This window comes from Mesoplodon bidens (assembly GCF_964165515.1).
Source record: "Mesoplodon bidens genome assembly, chromosome: 7".
NCBI classification, from domain to species: Eukaryota; Metazoa; Chordata; class Mammalia; order Artiodactyla; family Ziphiidae; genus Mesoplodon; species Mesoplodon bidens.
The window spans coordinates 60596340-60610959 of NC_138164.1; the positions used below are offsets into that span (position 1 = coordinate 60596340).

At 41.8% G+C, this 14620-nt stretch overlaps 1 protein-coding gene across 4 annotated transcripts in view; it reads left to right on the top strand.

The window, feature by feature from the left end:
• MRPL48 (mitochondrial ribosomal protein L48) overlaps positions 1-14620 on the top strand; it is a 51104-nt gene that overhangs the window by 23415 nt on the left and 13069 nt on the right. For all 4 annotated transcript variants that reach the window (XR_014016269.1, XM_081239113.1, XM_081239111.1 and 1 more), the window contains one exon: positions 1019-1107. Coding sequence is in view for 3 of the 4 variants with exons in the window: in XM_081239113.1 (XP_081095239.1) it covers positions 1019-1107 (89 nt within the window). In the remaining variant the exon portion in view is untranslated. The remainder of the gene's footprint in view (positions 1-1018; positions 1108-14620) is intronic.

The following is a 14620-nucleotide window of genomic DNA, read 5'->3' on the forward strand; positions in this document are numbered from 1 at the left end:
GTGTGGACTCTCTAGTTGCGGCACGCAGGCTCCCTAGTTGTGGCTCGTGGGCTTCAGAGTGCACGGGCTCAGTAGTTGTGGCGCGCGGGCTTAGTTGCCCCGCGGCATGTGGGATCTTAGTTCCCCAACCAGGGATCAAACCCACATCCCCTGCATTGGAAGGTGGTTTCTTAACCACTGGACCACCAGGGAAGTCCCTAGCTAGATTTTGTATTCCAGAAATTCAGATGTTATAACACATCTGAGAACAGGCTGTTCAGTCACATAGACCTGGGTTTAAATTGCAGTTCTGCCTTTTACTTGCTGGTTGACCTTGGCCAATTCTTATTTTTTTGAGCTGCAGTTTCTTTATTTGTAAATGAAGATAAAAATAATGAGGATTAAAGGAGAATATATATATATCAGCAAGTCCTTCTTTGACGGGAATCTGGATGGCATATCTCTGGGTCTACCACAGTGAATATGTGTATAGAGATCCTATTTTTTACATACACACTGTTCTGTACCTTAGGTTTTTAGTTGTTATTGTTATTCACTTAAAAAAGTATGTTGGAGATTATTACATATCAACACAAATAAGGCAAATTAGATAGTTTAAAAAACTATGGAAATCTGTGATTGTCCTTTTTCCTGGTTGTATTTGCCACCTGTCTCTTTCTCTGAACAATCTTCATTGGAACACTTCAAAAAGATTATTGCCTGTTGAGGAACAGAGAAAATGAGAGCCCTGTGAGAATGTATTTTGTCCCCCTACCACCAGTGGCTCTAGCAGGAGAGAATATCTCAAAGAAAGATGGGTGGTGGGGGTTAGATATAGTTCAGGGGCCAAACGGAGAGAAAAATGGGGTAAACCGAGTGTCAGCTCAGGATCAAGAAATAGCTCTGGTTCTTTAAACCAGCAAGAGGCTCACTATCCCCAAATATTGCATTTCACGATGGAGAATTTGTCTCCTCATGTATGATCTATCTGTCCCTGGAGGAGCTTTGAAACAGATTTGTCTTATTTTCTCTCTTTTAGGTGGCATTCTGCTGAGCATCAGTCGGCACTACAGGTCACAGCCCACGCATGGCATTGGAAGATACAAGCACCTAGTTAAAGCACAAGAGGTAAAAGGGGCAGGGGTCCTTTAGAAAAGGATAGCGTGCAGCTTTTACAAAGACCCCGAAGATCAGACGTGCATAGGTTGGATTATACTGGAGCTAGAAAGGATAGAGGGTTGTCCCTCAATCCTCTCCAGTTAATTAGTTTGGATATGATCCAGAGTGGAGACGTTTTTGCCAGTTCCTAATCTTGTCCCTAGGCCAGGTTATCACAGTGAAAAGCAAATGATTTGGTTTTATTATTTGTGATGCTTAAAGAAAATATCTTCTTAGTACTTAGTTCAATACGGACCTCACAATGGAAATGATATGTTCAGTTCAGTTGAATGAATGGTTTGTGGCACATAGAGGTGGATTAACATTTTCAGCCAAATAGCTGATTTTTACAGTATTTACAGATTTAAAATATGTATGTGTTTCTTTAATCCATTATCACAGATAACTGGGAGTTATTTCTAAGCATTGTAAGATTATTTAGCCTATTTCTTTGGCTCCAGCTGAAGGATTGCTTCTGTGGTGGTTATTAGATTTTTTGTGCATTTGCAGAGGATTTTGTAGTGGGATGGACACAAAACTGGCTTGAAGGTCAGACATTCTAGCTTTGGGTCACGATTCTATCACTTCCTGTAAACAGTATAGTTAGGAAGATTTTGCTGGGGAGATTTCAACATCGCTTTTGGTTCTTTGGCTTAGTTCGATGCTCCCATGCAACCCCGCACATCTCCCATTGCCTCTCTCACCTTGGCAGAGGTCCAGTACCACTGCATTTGGGCCTCGGAAGCCACTAAACTTGCCACGTTCTCCTGAGCAACATCCTTATATCAAGGAATTTCATGACAGGAGTGTTGCCACACCTGAGGCTTGTATCAGGCACCTTCCCAGCAGGAAACAGCCCTACTAAAATTGCTCCTTTGTGATGAGAAGAGTACTGAATTGGGAACCAGGAAGCTTGTGTTCTAGGCTTGGTTCTGCCAGTTATTAGCTTCGTGATTTGGGGTAAGTTAACCTAACCTCTTTGGGCATGGCAGGCCCTGAAATTATATGTAAAATGTTTTCTATGTGTGACTTTTTCTGGGAAGAGAGTCCATAGCTTTTGTCAGACTCTTCACAAAGTTTGAGAAACTCTGGATTAGAATATCTTCAAGAGTCTTTCAGCTCTGATATCATGTAACTCCATAATGCTCTGATATATTTTTCAAACATTTATTATGTACTAGGTACTGTTGGGGGTGCCTTGCCTATTCATACTGAGTTGAAATAAAATTTTATAGTATGAATGAACAAGACCTGGTTCATGCTCACAGGGAGCTAATAAACCACTAGAGATAAGACACAAATAATTATGCTCCCAAGCAGAAAGTGACAAGTGCTAAAAGGAAGATACAAAGTTCTATTTAAAATTCAGAAGAAGGAGTGATTTACACCCTTTCTGAGTTGTGACACCTCAGAGTAAGTTCTTGGAGTTATTTTATTTGGGGATATCCCCCTTCTAAAAGTCTCACATAAATTAGCAGAAAATAAAATTAGTTTTGTTTGGGTGTGAGTTTTTTGTTTTTTTTAATTTCTTGGGATCCTCCCTCATAGATAATTTTCTGTATATACCATGCTCTGGCCCACTCCTTGGCTTGTTATAAAAGGAAGCTTAATGGCATGTCTAATGCCATCTGTCCCATCTTTCTCTCCAGCCTCCTCTCCCATCTCATGGATACCATACTCAAATCGTCATACTGTTTTGAGACCTCTCACATGCTCTTCTGTCTACTTGGAAGACCTGCTCTCCTTCTTCACTTGGCCAATACATTCTGAACATCTAAATCCCATTGAGGTAGCAGGATGAGGAGGGGAAGAACAAATCTCCCCTTCTGAGAAACCTCTGATTCCCTGCACTGGGTTACTTGTCCTACCATGAGCTGCTGGAGTTCCTTGTGCTTCCACTATCCTAGGACTTGCTGCTCTGTTTTAACCACCTGTTTTGATGACTGTTTCTCCTCCTAGATGATGAGCATACTCAGGGTAGAGGCCATGTCTCATATTTTTTCTGTATCCTCAGTGTCCAGCACAAAGCCTGGCATCAAGTAGAGGACAATAAATATTGACTGAGCTGAACCTAAATGTGGTTATTAGAGCTGCCCTGAGGTTTTGTAAATCAGAGCTGGCAAACAACCCATTCTCTACAAACAGCTGCCTCCAGATGACCTTGGTTGCTTGAAGGGAGTGATGCTCCCTTTTGTTAGGGCTGTAGGCTTTTCTCTGATGTCATTCATTGTTCCAGGGTGGCTAGCACAATAGGGCTGGATGGTGATGGAAGCTGCTAGAGGCTCCTCACTTCCCGCTCGGAACAGCACAATGAAAACTTTCATCCGCCAGCTTACAGAGGCTCTGTCCCAAGTCCCTGTCTCTTTTGTACCCCTGGGGAACTGGACTGGAAAAGCTAGAAGTCATCTTTTGGCTTCCTTTCTTCCCTGAACTTAGAACCTAGAAAAAACAATAAACAGCCACATTCCCGTTTTTTCTTCTCTGACTCTCAGACTGGCTCCTCTACTCTCCTGAGCCCTACATCCCTGAGACAAGAGTTAATTCTCATGCACAAAGTGGCCAACCCTTGTCCCTTTTCTGCTGGTATAATCTCTTCACTCCTCCTTCCAAAGGTCCCACAGTCAGCCTTATGACTCCTGAACCTTGGGAAGGAAAAGGCACATCTACCTCACCTCAGCTTTCCTTGTCAATACTGGTTTTATCTCTATCGTGCATGGCCTGGTTTATAACTCTAGGTTGGTTCCCATCCCTCCATCCTCTGCCCTTGTCCTTGATGCTTCTCTGAGGAGTTAGTGAGAAGAGAGATGAAAACGAAGCTTCCTCTTGGGTGGCAGCATGGGGGATGATAGCAAACCATTTTTTCTGTATCCCCAGTGGGATTTCAGGTCTCTCAGCACAGACCCAATCTCCTTCTCAGTGATTTCCCATTTTGCACGCTATAGTTCAGGCACATTTTCTCATACACCCATTCGGTCTCATGCTTCTGTGTCTTTGTACATGCTCTTTCTTTTTTAAGACATGATATCTTCCTTTTTCTTCTCTCATCATGTAAGACCCACCTTGACTCATGGCAGTGGGGGATCACACTTCAGAGCATATCTGCAGCCATAGCACTGTGTCTCAGTGTGTAATCTCATTATTCCTTCAACAGCCCTGCATCATTCTGTTAAATTTAAAAGGCTTCACATTGTTTGGAGTGATTTTTATTTGATAAAAATAAAAAGAAGGGGCTTCCCTGGTGGCTCAGTGGTTGAGAGTCCTCCTGCCGATGCAGGGGACACGGGTTCGTGCCCCAGTCCGGGAGGATCCCACATGCCGCGGAGTGGCTGGGCCTGTGAGCCATGGCCGCCGAGCCTGCGCATCCAGAGCCTGTGCTCCACAACGGGAGAGGCCACAACAGTGAGAGGCCCGCGTACCACAAAAAAATAAATAAAAATAAATAAATAAATAAATAAAAAGAGTATAGTCCTTCACATTTGTATAGTGCTAGGTCATATCTCCCAAGACCACTTACTTACTTGCCCTCAGCTGTTGTTCAGCCTCCAATTTTAGGGTAATAGCAGCCCAAGAATAAAAGCATTGCCAAGAGGAAGATGTGGGAGGATGAAATGGAGACAACATAAATTGCTGTCAGTTTTAGCTGTTATATGTTCTATTTTTCAGGCTCTGGGGCAAGAGAGTAAGGTTTTTGAACTCAGACAATTTATTTCCTCTTTGTAGAAGGGCCACTAGGAATCAAGATACCTTTTCTCTTGGAAACTTCATGCTGTTCTGACTGTTGACATAGAGGAGGTGTTTGTCATTTCTGACACCTACTTATTTTGTTGTAGCACTCATAGACTGATCAGCTCTAACAGCCACAAGTCTGTGAGGAGACTGTGACATCACTCCCAGAAAAATCAGCAGATCAGAATCACTTTGTGGTGATAGTCCTAGCTTCCTGGAAACAGAAAGATTGGTTTTGCTGGCCTGGTGACTGTAGGGCTAGACATGGATTATAGGACTGGCTTACAGAGAGTTGTTTTAAACTAGCATCCATGTTTTCCCTCAAGTCTGCCTCCTGTAACTCATTGAAAAGAACAACCGTTATTGAGTGTCTGCTATGTGCCAGGCACTGTGCTTTGCACAGATGATGCTGTGGTGAGTGGGACACAGTCTCTTACTACAAAAAGTATGAAGTGGCCTGGGAAGGATAGTGCTCAAAAATGTAACTAGGGCTTCCCTGGTGGCGCAGTGGTTGAGTGTCCGCCTGCCGATGCAGGGGACACGGGTTCGTGCCCCGGTCCGGGAAGATCCCACATGCCGCAGAGCAGCTGGGCCCATGAGCCATGGCTGCTGAGCCTGCGCGTCCGGAGCCTGTGCTCCGCAACGGGAGAGGCCACGACAGTGAGAGGCCCGCGTACCGCAAAAAAAAAAAAAAAAAAATGTAACTAAAATACACATGGGAAGTGCTTTGCTTGGGAAATGAACTAAATATCAAGAGAGCAAAGTTAAAGATGCAGTTCTCCCTGAAAGTGTCAGTGGAGGTGTTATAGAGTTCAGCTCAACAAACATTTATTAAATACTACCTGTATTCTTACACTGAGTATGTAAAGTGAACTGACACTCATCTAGGAGTATGCAGTTGCTTAGGGTAGCTGGAAACACTGGGGCTGTAAAAACTATAAAAGAGTTTCCCAGAGCTTTGCCAGACACAGAGCGATTCCTGTGAAGACCTGACTTTTAGCCTGTGCCATTAGAGCACCCTGGTCTCCAGCCCACTGGGCTCTCATCCTGCCTTGCCTGTTTTGCTAAATTACAAGTGTCAGAGTTTTAGAGAGATTCATTTTTGATATGAGTAAAAGTAATGATCTCTTTCCATTTTCAAAGTGTTTTCCATCCATTATCTCAGTGCCTCTCAATCCATAGGCCCTTGGAACACTGGTGATCCTAGAATGGAACCTCTCCTCAGGTTTAATAATGGCAATCTTCCACATTTTAGAAAGACAATTAAGTTAATGGATAGAATTTTCTAAATTACACGTTTTTCTCCCATCAGTTTTACTTGATGAACAGAGAAACTCATATGTTTTCATATTTTTTGAAATGCAGAGAACTCCATTTATATAATCTAACCATATGTTCTGCTAGTTAAGTCATTCTTGTTTTATACAGTGAAAGCACATTGATGAGTATTTCATGTGCTTCACAAAGGGAAATGTGATTTTTTCTTAGGCCCTTTGTAACCAACAGATTTGAAAACCATGCTTTTTGCTTCACCAACTATCCTGTGAGGTAGACTGGGCAGAAAAGGAAACTGAGGAGCATAAGTGATTTCTCTATGACCATATGGCTAGTAAATAACAGAATTAGAACCAGAATTTAATTCAGCTCAACTCAACATTTAATATTGCTGGGCTCTAGAAATAGAGAAATGAATGAGACATAATACTTTCTTATTGAGGTAGTGGTTTGGCTGCCGTAAGAGGGAGATCCACTCAATCAAGGGGCTTAAACAAGATAGAGTTTATTTTTCTGTCATATAAAGTATAGGTAGATATTCCCGCCTTTTGTTTTGCAACACTTATCATACTGCTTCTATCTCATAGTCTGAGATGGCTGCCTCCACTTAAGCCTTCATGTCCACATTCCAACCAGCAGGAAGGGGAAAGGGAAAGCAGTATGTGTGAGCTTGTATCCCACTGGCCAGAACTTGGTCACATAACCATACCCAGCTGCAAGATTGGTTGGGAAATGTAATTTTTATTATAAATGGTCATGTGCCCAGGTAAAATTCAGCAGGTCCATGATTAAAGAGAAAAGAGAGAATAGATATTGAGGAATCTGGCAGGCTCTGCGTACCTTCCTTAAAGAGAAAGACAGAGAATAAGAGAAATGTTTTAGAATTAGGCAGACCCAAGTTAAAGATTCAGTTCTTATGCTTACTAGTGTAAGTCCTTGGGTAAGTTACTTAACTTTTACAAGCCACAATTTTCTTGCCTTTAAATAACCATGTTATTTAAATGCTTTGTGAGAAGTAAGTTAAAAAAGAAAGCTTTAAGTACTTAGCACAGTGTCTGAAACATGGAGCCCATATGTAGTTACTGGTGGTGATAATGATGATGCTGATGATGGCATTAGTCCCTCTTTTTACAATCCCATAGCACTCTATTTTCCTCCCTCAAAACATGCATCTTCTTATAATTGCTCTATGTATGTCTTTCCCAATAGATTGCAAGTTTCAGCAAGCAGAGACTATGGCTGTCTTAGTTACTATCATATCCCCATTGCTAACCCTGGTCTGGCTTATCACAGAAAATATTTGTTGAATAAATGGATACATGTGATAAGTGATAGTGGTGTATAATGAGGAGGGGGTTGCTATGGGAACACATAGGAGTAGTACCTAACTCAGCATGAGGAATGAGGGAAGTCCTCCTGGAAGAGCATGAACAGAGTCTTAAGAAATGACTAGAAGGGACTTCTCTTGAGGTCCAATGGTTAAGATGCCACGCTTCCACTGCAGAGGGCATGGGTTCCATCCCTGATCGGGGAACTAAGATCCCGCACGCTGCGTGGGTGCCGCAAAAAGCAACAACAACAGCAACAAAAAGTTACTAGGAGTTACTCACATTGAGGATGTTGGGTGAAGAGTCAGACTCTGCAGGGAGGGGAAACATTCTGTGCAAAGGTGGAAAGTCATTGATCCTGGAGATGCAGTTGGGAAACTTTTAGCAGTTTGTTAATCCTGGAATCTCAAGTGGGCACTAGAGGATGAAGGGACATGAGTAGACAAGTCTAGATCAACTTTTTTTAAAGTTGCCATTTATTGAGGAGCTACTGTATACCCTCATATGTCATGCAAAAAACCTGAGTACTGACCTGCTCGTTGCACTTTCAGCTGCGGCCACCTGAGGTCATTGCTCTTGGGTTTTAATTGACGTGGTGTAGCAAGGTAGCTTGTGTTGAACTTGCCATGGGAGGTGGGCTGCTTGTTATGATTAAATTGAGAGGATTGGTTCTTTTTCTTCTTCTTTTTTAAATTAATTAATTTATTTATTTTTGGCTGCATTGGGTCTTCGTTGCTGCGCACAGGCTTCCTCTGGTTGTGGCGAGCGGGGGCTACTCTTCGTTGTGGTGCGCGGGCTTCTCATTGCAGTGGCTTCTCTTGTTGCAGGGCACAGGCTCTAGGCGGGCGGTCTTCAGTAGTTGCGGTGCGTGGGCTCAGTAGTTGTGGCGCACAGGCTTAGTTGTTCCACGGTATGTGGGATCTTCCCGGACCAGGGTTTGAACCCGTGTCCCCGGCATGGGCAGGTGGATTCTTCACCACTGTGCCACCAGGGAAGTCCTGAGAGGGCTGGTTCTTTCATGTGTGTCTTCTCTCTCCCTCTTTCTCTGAACTGTAAGCCTCTTTAGAGCTTGGACTGTGTTTTCTCTTTCTTTGGTTTCTTTCTTTAGAGTGGTTGAATCAGCACTTTGCACACAGCAGGTGCTTAGTAAATGTCTCATTCTGTAAAGCATACCAGTAGGATACTTGGTGCTTACCTCCAATTTGTAGTAAAAATAATGTCCTATCTGTGTACATTACTCAATCTTTCTTTAAAGATACCACTTATTGAGCAACTACTATATACCAGACGTGTAACCACTGTGTGCCAGGTTTTAAAAGCATTATTTCATTTTACAGTATTATAAATGGTATATTTTATTTAATCCTCAGATATGCTGTGGTTATTAAGGACCCTGTTTAAGGAATCTAAGACTCATTAAATGACTCTCCCAAGTGGCTATTATTTCCAGAGCCATTATTTGAACTGACAGTGGTCAGAATCCATCTAATGTCCATGCTATTTCCATTTCACAGAAATTCACTATTTTGAGCTTCACAAGAACTTTAGAGGTTAGAGATGAAGACACTGACACCTAGAGAGGTCACTCAATGTCATGTAGTGACTAAGACAGTACTTGAGCCCAGATTTTCTTTTTTTTTTTTTTTTCACCCATGCTGTACAGCATGCAGGATCTTAGTTCCCCAACCAGGGATCAAACCCGTGCTCCCTGCAGTGGAACCGCAGAGTCTTAACCACCGGACTGCCAGGGAAGTCCCTCAGATTTTCTTTGGCTTCCTTCTTAGTCTAGGGCTCTTTATGCAGCACCAGGCTGAGCCTCTCTGCCATCCCAGTCAGGGTCAGGCCTTCTGTCTGGTGTACATTTCTTGAGTGTGCTACACTGAGTTATAAACATAACCACTTGATTTCTGTGCACCCTACGGCTCATTATGGACTGTTCAGAGTACCATCACCAAATCATTTAAGTCCCCAGGTGTAGCTTTTAAAATTTCCATCAGCAGAATTTCTGGAAGCTGTATGTGCTGCAGGCCTGTCAGCTTTTCATTTGAGGATTCAGATGATACAATTTCTTCCCAACTTTCCCACCCTAGAGAATGCCACCTATAGTGATAGGCAGCTACTCTCATTACTTTTGCAGAATCTAGAGGAGATAGCCTGGGTTTGGGGCCACAGACTCATCTTCTAGCCATGGCTAGACCCAAAGTGGTTGCCTTTTCCATTTCCTTACTATTGTAACCTTTAAACAAGTCATTTCCCCTTTCTGGACCTTGACTTCCCCCTTATATAAAATTAGGGGAGGAAAGAAGGAGAAACTAAGTTATCTCTAAGTTATCTTCCAGCTATAACAGTCTGTGATTCTAATCTGAGTCCTTTCTCTATCTGTTCTTTGCCAGCAAAGTTCCCCAGTAGCCTTGGCCAAATAACATCCTTCAGAGGACCTCAGTTTTCTGTCTGTAAACTAGGAGTAATATGGATATTTCTGTACAAAAATGGTTTAGTGATTTATCCCATGGCCCATTTTGGGCATCATATTGTACTTCTACAGGGATCCAAGGATGGCCGCCCTGGGCCAACTCATGGTGAATCCAGGTCAGTCACAGGAGTACCAAAGTTTGATGGTGGACAGTAGTCCATCTTCCCTGCCATCTTTCTTGTAGCCTCCATTCCTTTCCTGCCTACCTCTCCTTCATGGGCAGTCAGGGTGGCCTTCCCAAAACACAGCCCTAGTTCTGTACATCTCTTGCACAGATATCTTTAATAGCTCCCCATGGCAGTCATGAAGGTCTGAACTCAGGCAGTAGGAATGAAAAGGAGGGGATGAGAAAGATTGAGCAGGTAAAATTATAGGAACTGGTGTCTGAAATCTCATGCACTCAAGCTCTTGCTAGCTATGCTGTGCCCTGGCTCAGAACGGAAATATAATATCACAGTGGACTCCTGATGGTGTGGATTGGTCCAGACAGATCTAGGCCAACATGGAAAAGCAAGTGAGATGCCAAGAGGGATACTAGAATCAGCTTTCTTCTTTTTGTTCTCCTAAAGCGACACCTTTGAAGAGCCCTGGCATTTTCCCTGGTTAAGAAAAGCCTCCTGCAGGCTTCAAAGAAGCTCCTCCCTTCCCTGATGGAAAATTTCAGCCACTCCCCTTTGCATTCTGACTTTAGCATTCTTCACAGCTCTGACTGCAGTACTGTCAGGATGAGAAGTCTGGATCGCTGCATTTGGCCTCGGGTATGGTGGGCTCTGCAGGAGAGCCAAGCCCCTGCACCTTGATGGTTGGTTATAGAAGTTGGCTTCTCACTCATAGCAAAGTCTAGGACCCTGGGGTGACTACCACTATTAAGAACTTTAATAATGCAGAGGCTTCAGTGAAAAAATTTCTGCATTGGGAGTCAGGAGGTCTGGGTTAGTTCCTAGGATCTGTCCGGTGTGGCTGTGTGACTCTGGGGGACATGTTTAATCTCTCTGGGCTTCATATTCTTCCCCTGCAAGGATGAAGAACTGGGAAAAAGTTATCTCTAAATGCCATCCTATTCTAAAATTCAAAAATAGTGATTCACTGCATGTTGTCTCTCTGCTGGGCCCTGTGCTAGATGTGAGGAATATGAAAATGAAAAAATAATAATAAAAGTTAATGTTTATTGAGTGTTTAAATATGTGCCACAGATTGAATTAACTATATACAGTATTTTGTTCAGTTCTCAGAATATCCCTGTGAGATCAGGTTTGTATCAGTTTTACCGGCCTTGTGAAAGGACCATTTCTTGGTCCTCCCCCTGTTTCCCCAGATTGGGCCCCTGCTCTCTTAGACTGACCTGGAGAGCATTTATGTGAGAGAACCACTCTAGGTGCTCTGCCAGGAACACCTCTGCTATGGCAGTAACTAGGCTGTTGGCTGTTAGATAGGGGTGACTTAAGACATGTAAATAGATCCCCACCCCATTTTTTTCTTTAAAAAAATTTTCTACCAAATAGAAAGATTTATTCTAAATCTCCAATAATTAGGACAGTGTGATATTAGCTCAAGAATAGACAAATAGCCCAATGGAGCAGGATAAAGAATATAGAAACAGATCCAAGTATCTCTGAACATTTATTATATGACATAAGTGACACTGCATTGCAATGGTGCTGGGGTACTTGGGTCAATTGGATTGAATAGTCATGTGAAAAAAACTGACTTGACTCCTATTTCACACTGTACACAAAAAGCACTTAAAATGATTGTAGATCTAAATGTAAATATTAAAATAATCAAACTTTAGAAGATAACATACAAGAATATCCTCATGATCTTAAGGTAAGCAAAGATTTCTTAAACAGGACACAAAAGTCACTATAAATATAAAAGAAAAAAATGAGTAAATTGGACTACCTTAAAAATAAGAATTTTTGCTCATCAAAATGCACCATTAAAAAGTGAAAAAGGAAGACACAGAGAGGAAGAAGATATTTGCAACATGTATGTTTAACAAAGGATCATGTCTAGAATATAGAAGGAACCTCTGCAAATCAGTAAGAGAAAGGAAGGCAACCCAATCTAAAAAATGGGCAAAATACTTGAATAGGCATGTTATAAAAGAGAATATCCAAATGGCCAGTGGACATATGGGAACATGCTCAGGTTCAGTAGACTTAAAGGAAATTCAAGTTAAAGTCTCAATGCATTACCACCTCATACCAACCAGAATGGCTAAAAGAAACCGACCAGAAAACCTGACTATACTAAGTTTTGTAAGTATTGGCAAGAATGTAGAGCAACAAGAATGTTCGTGTACTGCTGGTGGGAGTCTAAATTGGAAACCACTTTGAAAAACAGAGAACTTATTAAAGATGAACCTCTACATTGTCTGTAACTGAGTAGTTCAAGTTCTGGGTATATCCCCAACAGAAATACATACATATGTCCACTGAAAGATACATGCAAAAACATTGGTAGCAATACTGTTCATAATGGCTCCACACTGGAAACAACTCTAATTTCCACCTACAGTAAAAAGGATAAATAAACTATAACATATTCATATAATAGACTTACTAGGGCAATGAGAAGGAAAGAATTCCTGTTTCACCTGAAACATGATGAATCTTACAAACATAATGAGTTAAAGAAGCTGGACACAAAAGAGAACATAATATATTATTCCATTTTCACGAATTTAGAAAAAAGGCAAAATGAGCATATGGTTCTAGAAGTCAGACTAGTGGTCACCAATTTGGGGGGCAGGAGACTTTTGGGGGTGCTGGTAGTGGTCTGTTTCTTGTTCAAGATACTGTTTATACAGGTATTTTCACTTTGAAAATTCATTGAGCTGTGTACTTATTTATGCATTTTTAGTATGAATATTGTAAAAACATTTTTACTAAAAAATTTTAAAAAGCAAGGTAGATTTTAAGATTCTAACTTTGAATTGATAAAAGATTCATATTATTAAAAATTCAAAAAATATAGAAGGGAAATAGTTCAAAAGTCTCCTTCCCATCCCTGTGCCCCATCCATACAGTTCCCTCCCTCATAGGCAGCCAATGGTATTAGTATTTTTGTATACCCTTCCAGAGTTATTTTTTGATATGCAAACAAATAAATATGTAAGTAATTAAACACACACATCTATTCTCCCCCACCCACCCTTTGTATATGTATGGCAATATTCTGAAAGCATTATTCTACAGTCTGCTTTTATCATTTAATTTATCTTAAAAACCTTTCTGTATCAGTACATAAGGAAGTTCCTTATGTCTTCTTACAGCTGCATAATGTACTATTGAATGGATGTGCCATGTTTTATTTAATAAGTTCCCCTCCTGATGGGCATTTAGGTTAAATTATTTCTGGTTGAGAAGCTTTCTTGATCCTGATCTATGTCGTGTTACATATCTGTTTTCCCAGGGCTCATACTTTTTACAGCAGTTTGCACAGGTTGATATGTAGTGAAGCAATACTTTATATGAAAGAGAAGGGTAGAAATAAAATAATTTGTCTGCCTCTAAGTTTTTAAAAGGAAGGTTGTCTAAATAATTGGACTGCAGAATTTCAAAGCTAGGAGGGCTGGAGAGAAGTAATTCTGCACTTTCTTGTGATTGATTTCTTTAGGATTCCGATGAAAGTTAAGATTCTCTCCTTAGAAGAAATGTGTGCACATGTAAAATTTTGCATATAAGTTTTGGGGTTGACACACCCCTTGAAATTCCTTTATGGATTCTAGATTAAGAATCTGTTGGGAGGGCTTCCCTAGTGGCACAGAGGTTAAGAATCCGCCTGCCAATGCAGGGGACACCGGTTCAAGCCCTGGTCTGGGAAGATCCCACATACCACGGAGCAACTAAGCCCAAGCACCACAACTACTGAGTCTGCACTCTAGAGCCCGTGAGCGGCAACTACTTAGCCCACCTGTGTGCATAGAGCCGGTGCTCAGCAACATGAGAAGCCACCACAATGAGAAGGAGCCCGGGCACCGCAACAAAGAGTAGTCCCCGCTCGCCAGAACTAGAGAAAGCCCGTGCGCAGCAACGAAGACCCAACGCAGCCAAAAATAAATGAGTAAATAAATAAATTTATTTTTAAAAAAAGAAAAAAAAGAATCTGTTAGGAATTCCCTGGTGGTCCAGTGGTTAGGACTGTGTGCTCTCACTGCCAAGGGCTCAGGTTCAATCCCTGGTCAGGGAACTAAGATCCCACAAGCTGCAGCAGCCGCATGGCACAGGGAGATCAGCTCGGTGCTTTGTGACCACCTAGAGGGGTGGGATAGGGAGGGTGGGTGGGAGAGAGATGCAAGAGGGAAGAGATATGGGAACATATATGTATATGTATAACTGATTCACTTTGTTATAAAGCAGAAACTAACACACAAAAAAAATAAATAAAAAAGGATTCTTTATTTCCTGTAAAAAAAAAAAAAAAGATCCCACAAGCTGTGCAGCATGGCCAAAAAAAATCCTCAAGAATCTGTTATCTAGCATAACCCCATTAATATAAAAATTGGGAAACTGAGGGCCAGATTTGGAAGGTGAGTTTCAAAACTAGTTAATGGCAGAAGACAGTCCCATGTATTTATGTTAAATAATGCCAGCAATATTCCCTCTCCTTTCATTGACTGATGCTACAGCCCAGAGTGTCAAGGGAGGCTGCCCATTCCTTCCCAGGAAAAGTTCAA